Source organism: Mixophyes fleayi, chromosome 5 (genome assembly GCF_038048845.1).
Source record: "Mixophyes fleayi isolate aMixFle1 chromosome 5, aMixFle1.hap1, whole genome shotgun sequence".
In the NCBI taxonomy this organism is placed as follows: domain Eukaryota; kingdom Metazoa; phylum Chordata; class Amphibia; order Anura; family Limnodynastidae; genus Mixophyes; species Mixophyes fleayi.
In genome coordinates, this window is record NC_134406.1 from 55,966,363 (window position 1) to 55,990,308 (window position 23,946).

The window sequence follows — 23,946 nt, forward strand, 5'->3', positions numbered from 1 at the left end:
AAGAAATGGTGATGATGATGATAGACATAAACATAAGTTATAGTAGTTTAAATAATGAATCTTGTTTATTTCCGGTGAAGTTAATAGAATCTGAATATGGAATATGGTGGTTCATGTATAAAAAAATAATAAAAAAAGAAATGGAACAGATTAGGTGAACGTTGGACAGGTCTGCTAAAGTTATGCAACACTTCATGCTAAAACTCATACTACAAAGATTATACTACAAAGAGCGCTAGCTATTTAAAAATGGTTAGTCACAAGACTATCAGGCAGGAGTATTTAGTGATTCCCTCTCTTTTGTTTTATATTTTCTAGTATAAAAAAAATACATTGTGTGTCCAGTTATCACAAACAGGATCGAGATGATAACCAAGAGTCCAAACTGTTGAGGTTGAGGAGCTAGAATGACCATGATAAAATGAACTAGATCCATCAGGTAATTCATTGAGCTTTGCACTCCGTTGACAACTCCACGCTCAGATTCGGGGATATTCTCTTGGAGAAGCTGAGTCACTGTCAGATCAAATGACCACAGACCTACAGGTTAAAAAAGATCACCATAAATAATATAACCATCATGATATTTGTTGTTATAGTAGTTTAGTTTTGTGCCAACACAGTCCAATTTTAGTAAACAACTAACTGTTGTATAAAAAGGCAACCAGAGCAGGTGTCTATTGGCAGTTACATAGTAAGAATCTCTTTAGTCATAGTAGGGTTACTTACTTTACTAGAAGCTCCACTTCTTTGTAACTAAATTTGCAATTTTGGAGTCTATTTATTAAAAATCAGCAATACAAAACTTCCTATTGCTGCAATCTACCAGTTGAGCGATAGTCTGCTTCGCCATGATACTGGCTTGCAGCGGTAAGAGGACCACCAACAAGTATACAGTGTCCTGCACATGTTAAATAGTAAAAGCAGAATAGATTGAAAAATGCAAATGTTTCATGTATATATTTGCATGGACAGTGGGGAGGTCATAGCTTCGTTATGCCATCAGCAGACTATATGCACAACAGTGGGCGTTGACAAGAAAGCTCTTTAGCTAATGCAGAATATATGGATACACTTAGAATAACATTATGTCCCTATGGAATTTGTAATCTGGTGGGTAGCTCCAGAGGAAACCAAAGGATATTAAACAGTAGTTGGTTATTGAATACCCAGGATTAGATTCTAATAGCTGAATTATTAAATCTGATCTAGTGTCCCCTTGGCCACCAAACATCAGGATAAACTGGCTCGCCACATTATCATAGCTGACACCTGTAAAATTGCCTCCGATTGGAAGCACATTGCCCCCGATTGGAAGCACATTGCCCCCGATTGGAAGCACATTGCCCCTTGCTCTCTCCCCTCTGTTATTACTAGTATATGGCATGTCCAATGCTTGGAATTCATGACCAGCATTATTAACAATTCCTCTAAAACTTTCAACATGGTATGAGACACATGAATTTCCTATTTTCAATATGGATCACTCTTCACCTAGCGCACGCAGTACCTCTCCCCTTCCCTCTCTCCTCTCCCATAGCAGATCCTGCCACACCACCCTCTCTCTCCCTTTCTGCCCATCTTCCTTCCTCCTCACTCTCTTTTTTTCTCCTTTTCTTTATTTCTGGTCCTGACTTTCTTCCTTCACTCCATCTCTTAACGTTTCCCTCCACTTAAAATACAAAAAAAGCCTGGCGGTCATTCTATTTTTACGTCTACGAATTCTTTGATTACTATCTTTTGCGCCCAGTGAATGCTCTTTTATGTGCAAATATTGTTTTAATGTAACATCGTACTCATATTCTGTCATCTCTTGTTTTTGACCGTTAATAAATACTTTAAAAAACATTAATCTGTTCTCATGTATGCAATTCAATATGTACTGGAGCTGATACCTTATGTATGCTGCAGAAGACAGGCACTTACTTGGGAATCAGTCTCAAATTACTTGACTCTAGTGACCTGCTCTATGCCCGCTTCCAAATATGATCTCTAAAGACAGAAGCAGCAGGGGGGTGGGCAGTGCTAGTGAATACTCTGCTGTGAAGTAACTGTACAAGTATAATAGAAAAACGCAGTCCACACCAGTAGTAAGCTTCGCTCACGTCTATTATTGGTCCTCCTGCCTTGCGTTCACTTCTTATTTCCCAATCTGTGGTGTTAGTCTGGGAGAGCATTATTTCTAGTGGCCCTGCACCTCATGGATGGCGGCTGTGGAGTGGGGAGGTAGCCCTGAAGCTCCTGGTCTCATAAGAGGAAACTGGATAACAGGGAAGGGCCACTAATAGTTACACACTTCCGGGGACACTTGCAGAGGAGTAGGGGAGAGGTAACCCCCAAAATTATAAGAATTTAGCTCTAAAAGAAGTTCATGTTTTGCATGTCAAGTCGCCTTTCCATCTAGTCCATGCCCCCTACCTTAATCACTGTAACAAAATAATCTTTGCATATTTCATTAAGTTTAAAACAAAACTCAATTATTTATCAAAAACTATGAAATTACCAAATTACATTTCAACAATATGAAAGTCATACTAATTGTGCCCCATAGTCACCCCTGCTTCCAGGGGTCAGACACACACACACACACACACACGCGCGAAATTTGTAAGTTGTGATATTGAAAATGTAAGTGAATAGCATTTGACAGCTTTACAATGAAGGCAGTAGGAGAAGTGGGGGTATGGCATACCACCATGTACACCTGCAAACTTAATTGTTTTATGCCACTAGTTTTTATTCAATCTATTTCTACATGGATATTTTAAGGAGCCGCCAAGATTAACACTCACACTGGTGCAAATAGAAGGGTGGGTCAGGAACACATTTGCAAAGTTGTATTTGCAAACAGTATCCAGGAGAGAGCAGAGTACACTAGAGTGATGCAATGTCACTGCTTCATTTTGGCGACATAATAATACGTAACACAATGAGACTCTCACTCTCATTACATTGTTGAAATGAAATGGTCACATAACAAGGTGGAGATTATTCCATAAAGAACCTTTCACTGTGGCTTGCCCTGCCATTGGGTCCTGCCTTGTGGAAGAAGGTAGAACAAGGTCCCAAAGTAGTATTCAGTGTCATATGGTTCCAAAATTCCAGATCATTGTATCTATAGCCAATCAATCATAAGAGTTGTCTTGGATACTGTGCTTGTCATTTCAACTTCAATGAAGCATTAAATCTGTTCCCACTTAGAAAACAGTCTACTTACTGGTGAGATTAATATAAGTTATGATTTCTAATACTATATTGTAAGATACTATACATATACCATATTGACATATATATGATATTTCTAATGTCTTACAAATTTAAATGAGCTAAACTTTCAAAACTGTTCCGCAAAATATTCAGCATTTGGGCATGAACATGTTTCGCTAATGGAAATGAGCATTACGTGCTCCCAGTCCTACCCTAAACCCACCACAGAGCAGAATGAATTGACCATTGACATTCCAATTCTATTCCTGGGCTATATGTACCCCCATTTGTCTCTACTTACAAGTTCCATGTACCTCCATCCGTCTCTACTTACAAGTTCCATGTACCCCCATTACTCTCTACTTACAAGTTCCATGTACCCCCATTTGTCTCTACTTACAAGTTCCATGTACCTCCACTCGTCTCTACTTACAAGTTCCATATACCCCCATTCCTCTCTACTTACAAGTTCCATGTACCCCCATTCCTCTCTACTTACAAGTTCCATGTACCCCCATTCCTCTCTACTTACAAGTTCCATGTACCCCCATTCCTCTCTACTTACAAGTTCCATGTACCTTCACTCGTCTCTACTTACAAGTTCCATGTACCCCCATTCCTCTCTACTTACAAGTTCCATGTACCTTCACTCGTTTCTACTTACAAGTTCCATGTACCCCCATTTTTCTCTACTTACAAGTTCCATGTACCCCCATTCCTCTCTACTTACAAGTTCCATGTACCCCCACTCGTCTCTACTTACAAGTTCCATGTATCCCCATTAGTCTCTACTTACAAGTTCCATGTACCTCCATTTGTCTCTACTTACAAGTTCTTGAAGGCACTGTCCTATCCTGGAAAACTAATAAGCTCCTTTGGATTTCAGTATCATCTCTATGCGGATGATACACAAATCTATCTATCCTCTCCTGATCTTTCACCACCTGTGTTGTCTCACGTTACTGACTGTCTTTCTGCCATTTCATCCTGGATGTCTTCTCGCCAACTAAAACTTTCAAAAACTGAATTAATAATATTCCCACCCAAAAACAGAAGCTTCCTGCCTGACATTTCTATGCCTAGGTGTTATCCTTGACTCACAACTATCATTTATTCCCCACATCAACTCCATATCTAAATAATGTTACATACATCTAAAGAATATTTCCAGAATACGCACATATCTCACACAAGACTCAGTAAAAACCTTTATTCATGCACTCATCATCTCCCGCATCAACTATTGCAATTCCCTCCTTACTGGTCTTCCCAAATTCAGACTTGAACCCCTACAATCTATTATGCATGCAGCGGCTAGATTGATTTTCCTTGCAAACCGTTCTTCCTCTGCTGAGCCACTCTGTCAGTCTCTACATTGGTTGCCTGTATTTCAACGAATCCAAAATAAAATTCTTCTACTAACATACAACGCCGTCAACAAAATTGCATCGACATACATTTCCTCACTTATCTCCCTACTCGACACCTCCGCTCTGCACAAGATCTGCGTCTCTCTTCCACTCTCATCACATCCTCCCATGCTAGGTTACAGGACGTTTTTCGGGCTGCACCCACTTTGTGGAATTCCCTCCCACGCACAGTAAGACTTTCCTCCAGTCTCCAAGCGTTCTCTGAAAACCCACCTCTTCAGACAAGCTTATGATATTCCTCAACCACCATCTTAATCTCCCCTATTACCACCCTCTACACAGCTAACACAAGACAACAACCCCCTGACCAACATTGGTACACAAACAGCCCACTCAGTACTTTTACCTTTGCGTTCTAGGTGGTCCAGTGTGCAATATGATGTAGCACATGTCCTTGTGTTTCAAACTCCCATTGTCCCACTAATTGTACGCTTGCGAGCAGGGTTCTCTTACCTCTCTCTCTGTATGTATTACCCAGTATTGTTTTATTAATGTTTGTTCCCAATTGTAAAGCGCTACGGAATTTGCTGGCGCTATATAAATAAATTATGATGATGTACCCCCATTTGTCTCTACTTACAAGTTCCATGTACCTTCACTCGTCTCTACTTGCAAGTTCCATGTACCCCCATTTGTCTCTACTTACAAGTTCCATGTATCCCCTTCCACCCTCTTAAATTTAAACTAATTTGAGTATGACTTTCCAGTGCAGAATATTATTACTTTTATTATTATTATCATCCGTTGTGGCCGCACTGGGCATTGAGCTGCAAGGGGTATATTTAGCGCATGTTGAAATGTAACTAACAGGATCAGAACCACTACTTGATGTGTACAGACAAGGGAGGTATAGAGTACAGGGGCAGAGAGACCAGAGAGGTGGTGCAAAACATAGCTGGGGTGCAGAATGGATAGGTAAGGATAGGAGTAGGACAGGAAGGAAGACAGTACTGCATAATATGCTGCCACTTTGAAGGAAATGAATTGCAGAATAGCTATAAATGTAACTGCTATTAAATGAATACCTACCCACTCTGGCTAATATTACTCCTGAAAACAGCAGTATGATTGAGATGTAGGAATCTGGGTGATCACTGGCGCGGACACTCTCAAACAACACAGTATTGTTAGTCCAGTGGATTGAAGAGCGGTCTGGGAGGATAGGCTGGTTGATATTCCTTTGAGATGGATAAATATGAAGCTGGTTCTGATGAAGCTTCTCAGTGTTTAAAGAATTATTCATACCCATGAGGATAGAGAAAATGCCCAAATCAAAGGGGCTTCCTGGAGCAAAGACTGAAAATACGCAAAGCATTAAACAACTAACATGGAGGCAGCTGGATATAATTCCTGTGACCACTAAGCCGTAATGTCTCCGTAACTTGGTAAACAGAAATGTGCCCATTAATCCTGAGATGGCTGAGACAGCCATGAGTATGCTAAGCAGAGAGCCACTTATCCCCTGAGTGTAGGCGTAACCTGTAGTAATACAGTCAAAGCCCAGGACTGTGGTGTACAAGAAGGCTAATCCCAAACCTGCTAAAAAGACAGATTGTCTGTAGTAGGATTTCCAGCCATCTGAACATGTACGCAAAATTCGGCGTACTTTTTGGAAGCAAACAGGTACTGATGAAGAAAGTTCCTCCGGAGATTCTGTAGTCCGGGGCGTCTCTTCACTTGATACACTGGGTATGGCTGGTGTGCTAATGAAGTCACTTATGACCGAGCAGATAGGCAGATCACCTGGAAGAAGCGACAAATTATTGCATTTACCTCTAATGCTTCAACGCAGGATGTACAAGAGATAAAGCCTGAACTAAACAGCAACAGCAACACCATAGTCTGGACTCCTTAAATTCTTACCAATTTTGCTCATTGATTTTTAATAGCTATAGGTTTGTTTTTTTATTATTGTTCCACTAAAAATTTAATTACAAAAGTATTTGACCGACAGTTCCATATCTTCATCCATTTCAAATATCCATAGAGGGAGACAAGACTAAACGTATTCACATTTACAGTCTTACCTCTTATGGGACGATTCAATTAGCTGCGAGGTTCGGTAGTAACCTTGTGGCTATTTTACCATGTAATGTTTTAGTCAATGATCTTTGCTCCTTTTTGCTCGAACCTCATAGGGGTGCGAGCGAAAATGAACAAATATGAATTACTGCAATTGTCTTTAATGCGCACAGAAACATAACAGCACGGTTACCAAGAAACCTTGCGGCTAGTTGAATCTACATTACTGACATAAAACTCTCAAACCAATTGTACAAAAGTTGAGGAAAAATTACTGCGTTTTGAAGCTTAAGGGGTATATTTACTAAACTGCGGGTTTGAAAAAGTGGAGTTGTTGCCTATAGCATCCAATCAGAATCTACTTCTCATTTATTTAGTACATTGTACAAAATGACAGCTAGAATCTGATTGGTTGCTATAGGCAACATCTCCACTTTTTTAAACCCGCAGTTTAGTAAATATACCCGTTAGGCTGGGTACAGCCCAATATTGCATCAGTGTGTACACTGCAACGATGAGCGATTATTGCTTCAAAGCACAACAATTCGGTTCATTTCATTTTAATACTGAACATAAAATCTTGTTCAACGATGGAAGAATGTCATTCCAATTCTGCAGTGTGTACTCAGGACCAGCAGTGTCCATAGATCTCTATGTAGTGTGCAGAGTCACGATCTTATCAGTCGATGGTTATGAAAAATGAAGAGCACAGATCTGAAGGTAAGTTGTGTAAAACATGTATAGTGTGTACACATGCATCCGCATGCTGATCAGGACTTTTTCTTTTAGTCGTTGGTAAAATCGTTAACTATATCGCATCAGAGAAATTTCTGTAGTGTGTGCCCATTTTTACCCTTCTGTCTGTATTCAGATTCTGTCAGATCTTCCGATTGTAATTACAAGCAGCATGGTGAGAGGAAAGGACGTACAAGAGCAGGTCGAGTACAGTAAGGGGTGTACATGTAGATAAAACTGAATCAGACCTGGACACAGACGCATCTACGCTTGCCAGGAGGTATCTCATTTGCCGCTGCTCTACCCCTGGTGCACTGATAATGATTGTGATCAGCAGCATTAGCTAGATGTGACCGGTAACTGGATACACTTCAGGGGCCACATGGGCTGCACATTAACCTTCATCTCAGTAAGAAGTTAAAACAATACATTTAATGAAAGAAAGAGGAACTTATTTGTAATAACACATCAGCAGGCACTTTATGTGTTAGGAGCTATAAAATCTATATATACAAATCTGACAAATTGGGAAGAAGCTGGGGGCCACAAGTGAAAGCTCAGGGGGCCACAGGTGAAGGCTCGGAGGGCCACAAACAGCCCTCGGCGACCGCCTGTTGCTCATCACGGAGCTATAGGCTTATAACATTAGGAAACAATGTAAATATAATGTTCTAAAATTTGACATGAGAAAGAGGTGTATAATTGATTGTAGGGCGTTGTTAGGTCATTGAATTAATTGATTGTAGGGCGTTGTTAGGTCATTGAATTAATTGATTGTAGGGCGTTGTTAGGTCATTGAATTAATTGTATGTAGGGTGTTGTTAGGTCATTGAATTATTGTAAGGGCGCCCCACAAAGTACACAATCCCTGACCCAGCAAAGCAGTACTGTAAGAAGTACCCAAATCATACACACTGCTGACTTAACAGTGCAAATATTGTACGCAACATCCTTTACAGAAACATTAAATACATAAGGGACAATAATGCATCAACTGTGAGCTGGCTTCTATCAGCTATCATCATTGAGATATATGGCCTTTACTCAGCTGTGTCTTGCACTAGCCACATATGTAGAGTACAAGGCATTGCTGAACCAGTATTTATTATTAAGAGACTGTGAATCAATATACGGTAATCAATTATTCAATATAATCAATAGAAGTTATATCTAGCTTATTTTTATGCAATAAATATTTGTCAGATTATTTGAAGTGTTACTACCAAATTTAACTGAATATAAAATTTAAGAGAACGGAATTTGTTTAATGTAGTGGACTAACAGACTAATAGTGTTCATTTAAGGATTGTGCGTCCCATTTATTTTAAAAGATAAACTTTATTGCTTATAATTAAGGTATTAATCTTAAAATCAGCGAAATAATAAGAAATAGTGAATTGATGTGATGTTTTAAAACTACTGAGCGTATCTTGAATCCCTTTATTAACTGTCGTATGGTTCCTACTATAACTAATAAGGATAAATTATGATTTAACCTATTTCAGCATTTTACTGCTGTCTAAATTACTTTTAGTGCTGTTTATACTTTTTTGCAGCATTAAGTTAATATTAGTCTCTCATTTTCATAATAATTGTAAAAATAGATACATTTGTAGCAATCCAATAGATTTTGTCTTTGGGTGTAAGCAGATCATCCAGGATAGATGCTCTTATTTTCAATTGTTGATATATATTACTTAAAGCAGAAATTAATTGTCTTAAAACTATAAATAATTTTACTATTATTGAACTTATATATTGGTACTAACCCTGTGTATCATGTTTGTCAATGTATTCATTAATGAGTAATTTTGAATTGCTATCTGCCTAAATTGATCCACTAGGTCTCGGGGCTAATCGGAACTTCTGTATCAGGTTTCAATTTCAACATCTAAGTGGGAGTAAATTTATCTGATCAGATTTGGATTAGGTAAACTCAGCAAGCGTGTTTCGCTGAGATAGCTTCTTTCAATGGAAAAAAAAGAAAATTGTCACATATGCACAGGTGGATGCAGTGACGTTCAATATAAGCCTGGCACATATATGACTGCTGCAGACACATCTGCATCAGGTTGCACACGTAATTTTTCCTTTTTTTCAGATATACTTTACGTCTTTTACGTAAAATGCAGCAGATGGCTTCTTAAAATCCTTAGCAGTTTTTCCAAATTACTATGCAAATTATTGCATCACCATATCTCAATGTAATGTGTCTATACACAAACAATCTATATGCACATATGTACCTTGTACATTTAGGAGTTCCAGTTGTCGTTCTATATAATGCTCTCCTATAGATTGCTGTGGCTTTACAGCCAGCTGAGGTACCATTTTATAAACTCTGGAAAGGAAGATAAATTCCACTAGCAGCGAAACCAGGTTCCAACCAAGAATGAAACCGCAGCCAACCACGTTAGAAGCCCAAGTCATGACTTGACCAACCGACAATGGGGCAAAGATATTAATTACTTGATCCATCCTTCTCACAGTTGCATTCATCCCTAGGTTTCAGAGATACAGAAAACAAATTATGAAGAGTTACAGAACAGAAAACATATGAATATTTTTTCTATTATAAAAGGCCAAAGGAAAAAAATGTTACTGACATCAAAGTTGTGCAATTCAGGACAAGTGTGCATAGTAACTATCACATTTGCAAATACAGTTCAGTTCACCACGAACATTAAATAGAAGCAAGTAACTAAGTTCCAAAAAACACATAATAATTTGACAGTATGTATTAATCCTGTCCTAGTATAGTATCCAATGACATTGTATAATAAATATACAAGGTTTGAATGGGATAGCTCTTGTCACATGTTGGTTATAAAGGTACTGCATTTCTTTAATATTTTTTAGTATGTTTTGGACAATATTTATTTGCTCAAAGAGATTCTAGGCACCTGTAACATACCTACGTATGGTTATCAAACAGCAGATTAGATATCTGTAACACCATACAGTACGATTTGACCTGACACCATGAAGTGGTAATGTAATGATTGCAATTTATTACATAAATCCTCACTTACTAATTTTGAATCTTTCTTCTGCCTCTCCTTTGCCGGCAGCCCCTCCCTTAAGTCAGCGACATTCTATGCAAAGGAGAGGGTGGAGATAGATTCAGTAGTTCATTCAGTGATTAAAATATACCCACATTTTGTAACTCATTTTATTTGACATTTAGCTAATATACATACAAAATAAGTGCAAAAATGCCATAATACATACAATCATGTATATTTTATATACAAATGTCCTGAAATTATAGTGAATTCATTAGACCAGGTAAGTTACATTAAAAGTAAATAATATTTTGAAGTATAGAAAATTGTTCTACATGACTGCCTCAAATAACCCAAACATGTAGCACAGTGATAAACCTTTTACAAATTTGTTGATTGTTCAGTATTTTGAAAGTCACATCATTGTTTGTAGATTTTGTCAAATGTATTGGGACAACCACAATGTTTATATGTGATATATTCTAATTTTATTATTGATCATTTTAATCCATAATGATAATGCAGGCAAGGTAGGGGCATTTCATCATATTGATAAAGCCTTCATTGCACAGAATACACTTTCTAAATAAAGATTTTCTAATGATGTTGCCAGTTCCCTTCATTAAACAAACAAATATGCAAAGCCTTAGGTCAACTACTATGGAGATAGATGTTATGTAGGACACTACTTCCTGCAAGAATTGTGCAATTGAGGGGTATATGCACCAAAGATGCCAAAAAATGTAATGAAGTGGATGACATCTATGGTACTAAGGAGAGCATGTTAAGAGTTATTTATTGTGTAAGCGGCCTGGGTTAACTCTATTTGATGTATATTCTAAATTTGCCAAGCAGAAAAAACTTAGGCTATATCTAAATATTCAAAAACTACATCAACCTATACGTAGCGCCTCACCATCAATTGCTGCTAGAAAAATTCCTAAATTACAATAAATAACACACACATTATATATATATATATATATATATATATATATATATATATATATATATATATATATATATATATATATATATATATATATATATATATATATGAGAATCAATTCAGCGCCATTGATCTCTCAAGGGATGGATATAGATATCATTATAATGGTGGTACTTAACACAATCCAATTGAGTGATAGATCTTTATAATACCTCAGTAGCAGATATGGGGAAAAAAGAGCAACTGCAATCCTTTAGTTTGTGACCTGTTTTTCGTAAAGAATAGGATTTTTTATGTGTGTATGTATGACAAAATAAACTGAGAATTTTTTAAACCCACTATGCTATGCGATCCTGTATATTTTTCTCTTTGCGTGAACCAAGTTGGAATTAGATTGGATTTTCTTAAGCTGTATCTTACCAGGACAGTCACTGCCAAAGGCAGAATGCATTTCACATAAATATGCTGAAGTTGTGATGACTAGTTGCCCCCCCAGCCACAGAATTGGGAGGGTGAGTCACTGTACGACCATCTCAAGGAGGCTAGCTCCAAAGTGTGGTAGGGGAACACCTCACAACCACTCAAAGTGTCATCTGCAGCCAAAACTGCACTCCTATGAGGAGATTTTTATGAATAAGTCGGGTTAACTAATTTTTCCGAGCATAGAGCAGACACTGGCATCTAGCCTTCCCAGAAACCACCAGAATTCTCCTCAAGAGGAGAAGACAATGGTAGAAGATTTTGTGGAGATGCTTACAATTGAAGTAATTATGGATTCCGAAAGTAATATGAACTTCCCTAGTAGTATTAGTTACAAACATGGCTCAACTAGGTTATGTGTTGACTTCCACTGACAATGACCACATAGTGGTAGTTTATTATCCTATGATACATTCTGCCAAACAGCTGGTATCTTAATACTATGGACCAAAGCAGGGGGTATTGAAAGATTTGCCTGAATGACAGGAAAATAGTGCATTCCTCATCCATCTCAGCTTGAACAAATTCACTGCCATGCTATTTTGGATGGACAATGCCCCTGCAACTTTTCAAGACAGATTAGACAACTTTGCTAGTTCTACCTTACCAACACTTCAGTCATATATGGGAGGTTTAGGGAAACTGGATTGACCATGAAGACTAATATCTGTAAGGTAGGGATGGAGGACATTCAGGTGGTTAAGCGGTGGCTGAAACCAGAACCTGCTAAAATAGAATGCAGCCCTATTTAAAGAGACTTTTCAGTAGTAACTAATCACAAATCCCTTAATGAGACTAAAAGGAGTTGTGGGGGAGAACTCCACAGTGCTGGGCTGGAGCTTCTATCTGTGGATGCACAATTTCAAAATACAACATAAGAAAAGTAGTTGTCATGGTAATGCCAATGGACTCTTCAGCGAAAAGAATTTCCGGTCAAATTAGGACCCTTATGGACTGGAGACTCAGTCATCGATCTGCCAGGACTGATATCCTGGCTCCCCATTCCAATAAAGGGAGGTGTCTTACACATTCTATTCTATTAAATCTTTTTCTCCATACCTAAGCATGATAAACCTAGAAAATATAAAGTATTGATAATGTTTCTGACTTCTGTATAGGTGTTAAGGCTATGTTGTCTGTGAAAGCTCTGTACACGCAGACTAATGACCCACTGCTGACTTTATGGTACTTGCTTTCTTTCATTTTTTTCTCTGTGGATGTAACATGGGCAGAGGATTCTGGGATCATGAACCATAAGGATGCAAGCATGATATTTACTAAAGGGCCTTTGGATTGGGGTGCTGTGACACTACAAGACACAGTATTTAAGTTTGCCACTTTACAATGGCTGCAGAGTAGGAGGTGGATGAGTTGAAGGACCAATCAGAAACATCAATCTCCATGATTGCACCTTCTAATTGGTGCTCCTGCTCACACCCTCCTATGTATCACAATGTTCTGGTTTTTGTCTGAGAGAAAACAATAGAGCTCTGGGAAAAAGGCTGCATGGAGCAGTCCCCAGGGCTCCAGTGAATGGCATCGATAGAAGGGTGACTTTTCACCCTACCTGGAAGTGAAGCTTTAAATCTTGAGGTAAATTTAAGTGGGGAGTTTGAAGGTAGTAGTATCTATGGGAAATATCACAGATTTTGTTTGCGATTTAATAGTAAGGCCTGTGTATCTGCTCATCAATGATTCAGTTGACAGTTGACAGAAAAGGTAATTAACAAAAGTGCAACTGCAGATACACAATGTATTTTATGCACAGATATGCCTATTGATCTCCCTCTTACATACATAGCTGAACAGTGATTGGTCTGCCAACAAAATCTTAATCCATTGGCTTTGCTTAATGTTTAATTGTCTTCCTGGGTATGGATAAACTTTATTCTAATACAAACTGCTGTTAGTATTGTAAAATCAAATTCAGTAATGATGGGTTTTGTAGAGTTCCAAGTCCATCTAGACAGTACCATGCATGACATGCTTAGATCCCAAAGCTCAACAGCAAATTTAGAGTTTTGTGGAGAGGGGACATCCCAGCTCACCTCTAAATTACAATATAAAGAAAATGCTGGCCAGCATATGTGGCTACATACAAAAGCAAGTAGTATCATGAAACAAATGCATTTGCATCCCTTACATTGTAACTTGGTTTGTCCGGTGTGAGTTTGCACCTTGTAACCGGATTTACTTTGAATGCTAAATGAGCCCAAAGTGCATTAAAAATCATGTGTGCGATTAGTACAATTTAAAAATACAGCTCACCCCCAAAAATGCTCTGGCCTTATAAGTATACAGACAATGGAGTAACGCAGATCTGCCCTAGATCAGCAGAAAACACTATCAGACTTATATATGATACATATAACATTTGTGTTTTGGTATCTCCTAATGGTACTAATTATAACAAAACATAATTATCACATCAAAGCCCAAAAGAAACAGCATTACGTTAATTATCAATACTTAAAAGAAGACAAAATAATCTGTATTCATATACGCTAAAGAATGATGGACACATTGAATGCATTAAAGCATATGTAACACGCAAGAACATCAAGAAAATACTATTTGGATATTGAATTACTTTCTTTAATAAACATTATTAATTACATTTTTTATGAACAGCTACATACAATTGTATGTCAGGCGCCATCCCCACTTACCTGCTCCTTCACAGGGACGGACGCCTTCTGCTGCCCGTGAGCCCCGGTCTCCTCCGATCTCTGCCGGTGGCCCTCACTGCGCTCGAGCACCTGTTGTGCAACAATGGGACGTACTTCTTCCCAGCATTGTCGGTGGTCAGTGACATCTAGGGGCAGGCTGGGAGGCAGGGGGGCATCTGCCCCCCGTGCCAGTCCCATAGAGGGCTATCTTGGGCTGGGTCAATGGGCCACCAGCACTTTTTGGCCTTTAAAATAGGCTGCTGAGTTGAGTCTTGCTGCCGGGCTGAACTTTTCCAGCCCTCACCTGGTGACATCACTCCCTTTATAACGCAGACTCTAGCCCAGTATTGGGTCTTATCCAGCACCAGCGTTTTGGTTCCTGCGCTGCTTGATTCCTGGTGTTTGATTTTCTGCTTGTTCCTGACCACTCTCTTGATATCCGATTTGGCTCCTGCTTCTCTCTTGGTTTTTGATCTCAGCATTCTTGACCATCCACTTGGTATTCATTTTGGATTCTGTTGTCTCGGTTCTGACCCAGCTTCCCAGACCACCCCTAGGAATTTCGATTCGGCTCTTACGTGACTTCCTGTTCCCGACCAGCTTGCCTGATAATTCTCTTGCCACCTACCTCACCAGAAACTGACACTGAGAGCCACGACCTACACGTCCCTTGCGGCTAAGTCCATGCCTCCTTGCCGGGGTCCCCAGTGAAAATCAGGGGCGTGTTAGACTCTGAGCATCAGAACTCTGTAGCGCCAACTGCTGGTAGGTAGTCGCCATTGACTATCCCAGTGCTTGTGACACTAATGTTCTGCTCTGCAAACAGAAAGGTTTTCTCCATTTTTAGTATCCTCTGCTCCTTTTAGAACATTGCTTGAAAAGCAAAATTTATTTAAATATTGTATTGTTTGAAATTTGGAACTGAGTGAGTGAAGATGATCATAATTTTCCTCAACAGGGCAAAATGACAACTATATGGAATACTGGTCGGTAAAATGTTGCAGTAATCCAAGTGGGCTATAATAAGCATATACATGCAGGTTTTATTTGTGGTTTGTTAGATGGATTATATTATTTTGTTTCTTGCATCAGATACCTACTTGGGTCTTTGTGCGCCCATTTTTTCAGGCCATGGCTACCGGCTGCTGATCACTTTGTTTACAGCCATTGGCCAGCAGAGACTGAAGTGGCAGTCCTGACCAAAGAGAGAATCACACTATTTAATGTGAGCATCATGTGATCTCCTCACATCCAATAAAATGAAGTCCAATTTTACCCTGGAATTGCTGTTGCATCAGTATCTCCAGCTGATAGTATAAATAGTGTAGTTGGCCGGGGGAGTCGGCCACATAACATTAGATGTGCTACAAATCACAATATAATTCCTACAATACAAAAAAAACATAATTATATGTATCTATGTATCTCTTACCGGCCAGTTGACTTCTGTTATCTCCTGTAATAACTACGATCCAGTCTTTCTGAATAGTTATGGTCAATGCTGTACTTGCAAGGTTTGCTAGGTCAGCTAAAAGAATAACCACTCCGTAACAGAATACCTGCGGATTACAAGATCAAATATACTCGGTGTGTAATTTTAATATTACACTAATTAGACATAGTAGACATATGCTTATAGGTGACAACACAAGAAGGGCATTACATCATACAAACCCAGCCCATATCAACACTGCCACTTGCCAGGTAGTATTAAGAAATAGCTGGATGGGGCAGTATAATACTTTGCAATAATAATAATGAAATATGTTGGAGGATATTGCCCATGCTTAAATTATTTATAAGAACTCTGGCGGTTATTGCAAATACTTATATAATTTATAAAGACTCTGGAGGTTATTGCCCATGTGTTGGCTGGACTAGACACACTTATATTATTTATAAAGACTTTGATGGTTATTGTCCACACTTACATTGTTTATCTGCCTGCTTGCAGGACACACATAATGTTTAACAATTAATTCATTCATTTTTTATGTCTGGCTGCTGAGCCTCTGCTTACATGGACTGACTGCCAGGACTGGTAAGACTGGTGGTCAGTGGTCTAATACACTCTACTGGCTTCAGTGCTCAGACAGTGGCTATTATCATCATCATCATCATTATCATCAACATTTATTTATATAGCGCCAGCAAATTCCGTAGCGCTTTACAATTGGGAACAAACATTGATAAAACAATACTGGGTAATACATACAGACAGAGAGGTAAGAGAACCCTGCTCGCAAGCTTACAATCTATGGGTCAATGGGAGTTTGAAACACAAGGGCACGTGCTACATCATATTACACACTGGACCAGCTAGAATGCAAAGGTAAAAGTATTGAGTGAGCTGTGTGATCAGTCACACAGCAATGTTGGTCAGTGTTGTTGTCTTGTGTTAGCTGTGTAGAGGTGGTAATAGGTAACCTAGGGAGATTAAGATGGTGGTTGAGGAATATCATAAGCTTGCCTGAAGAGGTGGGTTTTCAGAGAACAAACAATGTTTTGTCTTATTATATTAGGACACCGGATGGAGCACCTGGGAAATAGGTCCTGGGTAGCACACTGCGTACCTATAAATTAACTTAACCCCTTTCATTACTAACTTTAACCTTGAAGGCAGCTAGGAAATAAACCCAGACCAGACTCAAAGGCAATAAGTTAAATGATGTTCAGTGTATTCCCTTTAGTAAACCTGATGGAGTGGGGTTCATTTGAAGAAGTGGCGAAATTAAAGGTGACCATACATTATTTGAATTTAATGGGCAATTAGGAAAAAAGACACCACCTCTAATCAACATTACTAACAGCTACCCATCAGTCAAGATTGACGCTAAATGTTGTCGCATAATGACTGCATCTGTCTGTGCATGCAGTCATGCGCTAATTGAGTCAGATGTTTGACATTTGGTCAGATTTGTATACACATACATGGCCTAAAGGAGATTCATCTTCTCAATGGTTAGATCAAGTGGCAAAATCACCTTGTGCTTGAGCGCCTGTTACGGAGCTCACTGACCAACCTCCCTCTAAGCAAACTACATTGACAAAGAAGAACATGTGAGTGAGCAGGGCTAATACTGTGCGCTCCAGTGCAGCTATGCCAATAGGACAAGCACTGGATCTGAGCAGTGCTCCATCTGTATAAGCAAGATATGAGGCAGATTATTGCTTGCTATCAAACAGTTAATGAACCATAGTGCTATATATGATATTAATATTATAGCATTTTTAAGCTGATGCTCAATAATAATAGCAAAGAAAGGGTGCTGATGTAATAATCATTCTGGAGTTTGGAATGTGAAAGTTATAAATTCTGGATTAAAGGTTCAGAGAAATGTTAAACTCTTCTGTCCCAAAAATATGTCTTACAATTACTTTTACTAATAATTGTTATTTTAATGCACGAGTAGCCCCACTGAATCTTGAAATCCATGATCCAGTTGGGCAAGTCCCAGTAGGGCATGCTGGCACTTGTAGTTCAACAACAGCTAGAGAGCCACTTCTTACTTAAGCTGTAAATGAAAACTGAAGAATCACACAACAGACTTACTGTGAGCCATCCATGCCATATCTGTTCTATTTCATTTTTATAGGAGAATACCAGCATCAGGACTATACAGCAAGCAGTGACAGATGAATTTTGAATGAATAGAGATGCATGAGCAACTGCAGAAAGAAAAATACACATTAAAATCAAAGATACAGCGAGTGTTTTTATTGGTACATCTTCCGTAATTAGCATTATTATATTGGAAAGACTGGATTTTATTTACAAAGCGCACAGCAAAATGCATTGGTTTTGTACCAGTTCTGCCCAGATCAGTAGTCAGGGAACAGGGGTAAATTACCCCAAATGGAGTATAAATGAAATTCCTGGGGGTAAAACTGCCGATTCACATGCTGTCAGTTGGATTGTAGGCCCCTTTAAATGTAAAATTGCTGTTGTACCAGAAGAGCCTCAAGGGTTGGCAGAGGCACTTTTTGAGCTTTGATGCAATAATGAAGCACGTTTTGCATTTGAGAACAAAGCAGATCTGTCATATTTTTGTATGTCAAAGGCAAAGGCATTCAGAATTGCACATGAGGCAGTCAAAAAGTTGCTGCCTTTTGCAACAACCTATCTTTGCGAACAAGGATTTTCCACTCTAACGAAAATGAAAACAAAGCAGAGAAATCGAATGGACGCTGAAGACTGTATCCAAATTGCTCTGACATCAAAATGCCCCAATATTGATGCTTTTCTATCAAAAATGAAGCAATGTCATTTCTCCAAAACCTGAAGTTTTGAAGTTGAAACTTTCAAAAAATCTTTGAATACATTCAATAAAATTTTGAATTCCAATAATTAATAATATATGATTTCCTTCTTTCAAATCAAGGGGGTAACGTCCGCGTATCTAAATATATTTGGGGGTGAAAGGTAAAAAAGTTCCCTGACCCCTGGGCTAGATGGTCTGCCCAGCAGGTACATGCCTACTCGCTGCTATCAGGAGAAGACTCCACATATGACAAGTGTGTCTAGGTTTGTGGGGAGGCCAAAGCACTGCGCAAAAGTGTAAACGCCACATCAAACTCTATCACTTTATATATCATCTCTTTCATTAAGTCAAACGTTTCTGCTATTCTTGTATAATACTTCTCGGTTTAGGCTCATTTATTACTTAAATTAATCCTGAACGTGATACTAGGTCAAAAAAATTATGCTAGTGAAACCAAATGTACCCCATAGAGCTGACTGATGTAATGATGAAAATGAATAGTAGAATAAAAGGAAAATGCCAAGGAAGAGGTTTGGAAGTATACTGAAAAGCAGGAGCAGCTGAGCAGTCTCTGGACCTGGTTCACAGAACCACATAGATGTCTGAGTGACAGCGATGGCTACAGAAGCACTTATTTCATGCTCAGTAAATATTAACCTTGGTACATAATATATATTCTCCAGGGCAATGCTGAAGAACTAGGAAAGTGGGAAGAGTAATTGCTGAAATAAGTAGAAATTTCAGGGGGGAAAGTGCTAGTTTCTAATTAAACAGAATAAACAAGTGACGAAACACAGGGCATATTGAAAAAGCTTGGAGTAGCATTGTTGGCCATCGTCACATACAGCCCTAAACTAACTGCAAACTGGTGTAGCATAGAGGATGTTTTCTCTGTCTCTCTCTCTCTCTCTGCAATGCCGTTATTTCAACATCATATTGAGAAGAAATATTTTTGACAACCTGCTATCAGCAAAATGGGTTCTTTCATATGACCAATATATTGGAAAGAGTCCCACATTTTTATTTTAATTGTCTTGATTATAATACTGCAACTTACTATCATTTTCATTTCTGCTGTAATATAAAATTGTTCTTCTTCTTGTTGTAATTCAGTGATAAATGACACTACAGTATCCTGAGCTCTCATATACTCTTTCTATTCCATATTCACTCCACAGGGCATAGCTGGCGGTTACAGCCTTGGGGGGAGGGGGGAGTTACATTGTTGCAGCAATGTTGCTGTGCTCTGCAAAACATTTTCAGCTTGGTGCTACATAGATGCTGATGAGTATAAAGATGAATTCCAGCCAAAATGTAGCTTCGTCCCTAAGCAGGTTCCCCTCTCAACAAAGGGTACAGATGCAGCAGAATTCTATGTCTGAGGACTCATTCCTTTAATTTATAACCAGATGAATAGAAGTAGTAGCCTCCATCTTTTAATCCCAACCAGTCCTGGAAAGTCTGAGCTGCCAGGTAAGACTCAAACATTTGTTAATGGCGAGGATGCATTAACAGCAGCTTCTCACCGTACAAATGCCACAGTGATCAAATCAAATTAAACTGCAGTTTTATCTGGTGTCTCCACCATTCCAGCCCTGGCTGAGCTCAGAGAAATATAAGATTCTCCTTCTCTTCAGTGGGCATTGTTGAATAAAGGAAAACAAGGGATTCCACTGGACTTTTAACTGAGTGAGAGGAAAATGGCAACTGAATGCGAGTAGCTGGTCTCCTCGTCACTGCAGGGAGGTCAGGCAGGAGAACTATTCTGAGGAGGAGTTACTCTAGTGCATTCTGGACCACATTCTCTCCCTCCTTCCTATGCGGGCTTTGGCAGTGCGGGTAAGTGTAGGGAGGTGTGAGTGGAATATGAGGAGGCATGAGGGGAGGTCTGAGAGGGCATGAGGGGAGGGCTGAGAGGGCATGAGGGGAGGGCTGAGAGGGCATGAGGGGAGGGCTGAGAGGGTTTTAGAATAAATATGAACATGTAGAAGCATTATCTGATAAATTGGGGTCATGTGGGGCTCTTTTCGAGCAAGTGGCAGATCTGAGGGGCATGTTGTGGAATTTTGGAACAGGTGGACATGTGAATGCATTTTGGGGTGACAGAATTATTTGAAATTAAGAGTAAAATGTGGCCCTTTTGGAGGCCCTTGAATTGTGTTGGGTTCCCCATGATTCGGGCACAGTAACTTTGCAGTTCTACTGTGGATAAGGGTGGTGTGACTGGGAGAATATTACCTTTGGTTACAGTTCTCCTTTAAGTTATGTAAAGGACTTTACACATCATAATCATCATCATTTATTTATTTATATAGCGCCACTAATTTCGCAGCTCTGTACAGAGAACTCACTCACATCAGTCCCTGCCCCATTGGAGCTTACAGTCTAAATTCCCTAATATAGACACACTCACACACAGACACATACAGACAGAGAGGGAGAGACTAGGGTCAATTCTGATAGCAGCCAATTAACCTACCAGTATGTTTTTGGAGTGTGGGAGAAAACCGGAGCACCCGGAGGAAACCCACGCAAACACGGGGTGAACATACAAACTCCACACAGATAAGGCCATGGTAGGGAATCAAACTCATGACCCCAGTGCTGTGAGGCAGAAGTGCTAACCACTAGGCCACTGTGCTGTCCACACATGAAGCGTACTGAAGATTTAAAATGCACTACCAAAGGACGTATCATCATTATTCTGCCCTTTTCTCCTTAGAAAGTCCCACTGCCACATTCCTTATAAATTGTTGGAGTAGGAGATACATGAGCCGTGGGCTAGTAATAAACAAAGTTGCACAGATTACAACCCAAGTGACAAAGAAAAATAAGGGTTATTATCTTTTTTAAATATGTTAACAAAAATGGATCAAATCACTCTCCACAGAAGATTCTCTCTGTTTTTTTTGGACAAACATTTTATAATTTTTTTGTGTTAAAAGAGGGAAAAGGGAAATATAGGCTTCGTACCAGCTTCCTCACTATTAATGTTATTTATTACTGAATAAATAACATGAGCCATATGGGAATTCCCATATGGCTAATAATAATTAAAGGATTATAGAAAGATAAATACAAATTAAGCAAACAGATAACATAACATAAAGAGTAGTGCTATTTACTGTTTGCATTAATTTTGGAAAACTTTTACTTATCCTTTAATATAAATAAGAGCCTCAGAACACACTTATAAGATGTTACAATACCATGCAGTAACCTTAGAATGAAATCTTTCTAATTGGTTTAAGCTATGTGAGGTCCAATATTTTGGAGCATACAATACTTATGATCAGTCCCACCACACTTACTTTAAAACTCTCATTTTTATATATATTCGACTATTCTCGTCTGGTTGACATTTGTTATTTTAATATTATCTAATAAAGGTTTATTGTAATTATTTAGGGCAACCCCTTGAGACCAGAGTGCTTCAATATTCAACTCTTGTTCTCTTTTTCCCTTTCATGTTATAATTTCTGCCATATGTAGTATAGAAAAATATTTTAACAACCCCCATGAGCAGTGCTAACTGCTACAGTTTGCAATAACACATATACCCTATATCATATAAATAATACACCTAGGTCTTTTATAATCATGCAGTGCAATCACATGAATTAAAGGATCATACTATCATCATTTGTTTTCTAGAGACAGTCTGACAGCTGAGCAGGGAATAGCATAAATGCTTGTTGCAAATATATCTATAAAAGTAATCATGAATGTTATTTGTGCACTGATGTAATTGTGCTGCGCTTTGTAAATGACTCCCTAAAACAGTACTGAATAGTAGAGAGGAGTGGTTTGAATTCTGAGAAATCCGACAGATCTGAGATTTTGAGCTCTGAGTGAAACAGAGTCATGACTCAGTTCCTCGCGCCAAAATTGGATCTGAGAACAGAGGCAAAATGGAATTTCCTGGAAAATTATGGATCTTGCGAGTTGTGGATTGACATCGACTATAAGTGGAGCTTTCAAATACTTTGATTTACTTATAAGTGTTTGCTTAAGCTACGAGTAAGGTAGATCTGTGCCATAATGCTGCCCTTATGAATTAAACAAGGGGACTCTGATATATTTGTCAGTTACCATGTATATCTACATACTAATGTCCAGGTTGAGATTAAAATGTAAATCTCGATTCATCATTTTGGCTAAGCAAAAAGAGTAGTAATTGACTTAGAGCTGTTGGTTCGGGATACCCGGAATGTGCGGGTCTCCTTGGTCTGATGCCGGAAGGACGGTGGTGTTTGGAGCCAGAGGTACCTGTGTCTCCAGGGGACAAGGCCTGTAAGTGACCTGAAAATGCACTGGTGGTGGGATTGAAACTGTCACCTTGCACAATCCCAGGGCATAGGGGACTACCCAAGACTTACGGCGGAGGTGGTCCAGAAGACCCCTGTGTATAAATATGGAATGTATATTAATATGAAGTGTATAAATAATATATATATGTGTTATATCAGTGAAGTGTAAGAAATATGTAAAACAGACATTTCAGACACAAGTAAGTATGTATAACTGATATTGATGCAGATTTAGTTGCCAAAAACACCTGTCTTGACAAAACCATGCAATTGAAAGTTCACATTCTGAGAAATTCAGAGTTTGGCACTGGCAAAGAATACATGTAGAGATGGAGGTATGATGTCTGACGCTATGTGATGGAGTTAGAGAACCATAGAGACTGGTTAATTATTTTTTTTATTAAATGGGAGAAAGCAAATGCAACAATGACAAAGTTACAAAATCCTTCATTTAGGCAGCTCACTGCAGACTTTGGCCAAAATTGGTGAAAATTTGGACAGTTTTGAAGGGATCATTAGAAAATAGTCTGAAAATGACTGGAAATGAATGTTAATGCTATAAATAGTAATTTAGGAGCAAAATCAGCTCACAATCACATAATTTTACCTATTTTTCAATTTTTTTTATTAAAACCAGATCCAAAACATTCCAGGATTTTTGTCCAAAGCCACATTCAAAACCAAAACACGGAGGTCAGTGCACATCTCTACTGAAAAGCCCTTAAAACATTTATTGTGCTTTTGGACAAAGTAAACTGAATTGTTGCTTCCCATTCCTAATTTTATGGTTACTCAGGAAACCATATAGAAGTTGCTTACTGAATGTTGTTACATTTCTGTGAAAGATCATCCCACCTTTCAAGGCACTAAGGATTTG

The 23,946-nt window shown here is 38.8% G+C and overlaps 1 protein-coding gene across 1 annotated transcript in view; it reads right to left on the reverse strand.

The window, feature by feature from the left end:
- Window positions 1-268: 268 nt before the first annotated feature.
- Window positions 269-23,946, reverse strand: part of LOC142159446 (ferroportin-like) — a 29,454-nt gene continuing 5,776 nt past the window's right edge. Inside the window, exons 4-8 of the mRNA XM_075214349.1 lie at window positions 18,051-18,166; window positions 15,930-16,056; window positions 9,641-9,895; window positions 5,667-6,380; window positions 269-540 (exon numbers count right to left, since the gene is read on the reverse strand). Of these exons, the coding sequence (XP_075070450.1) occupies window positions 269-540; window positions 5,667-6,380; window positions 9,641-9,895; window positions 15,930-16,056; window positions 18,051-18,166 (1,484 nt within the window). The remainder of the gene's footprint in view (window positions 541-5,666; window positions 6,381-9,640; window positions 9,896-15,929; window positions 16,057-18,050; window positions 18,167-23,946) is intronic.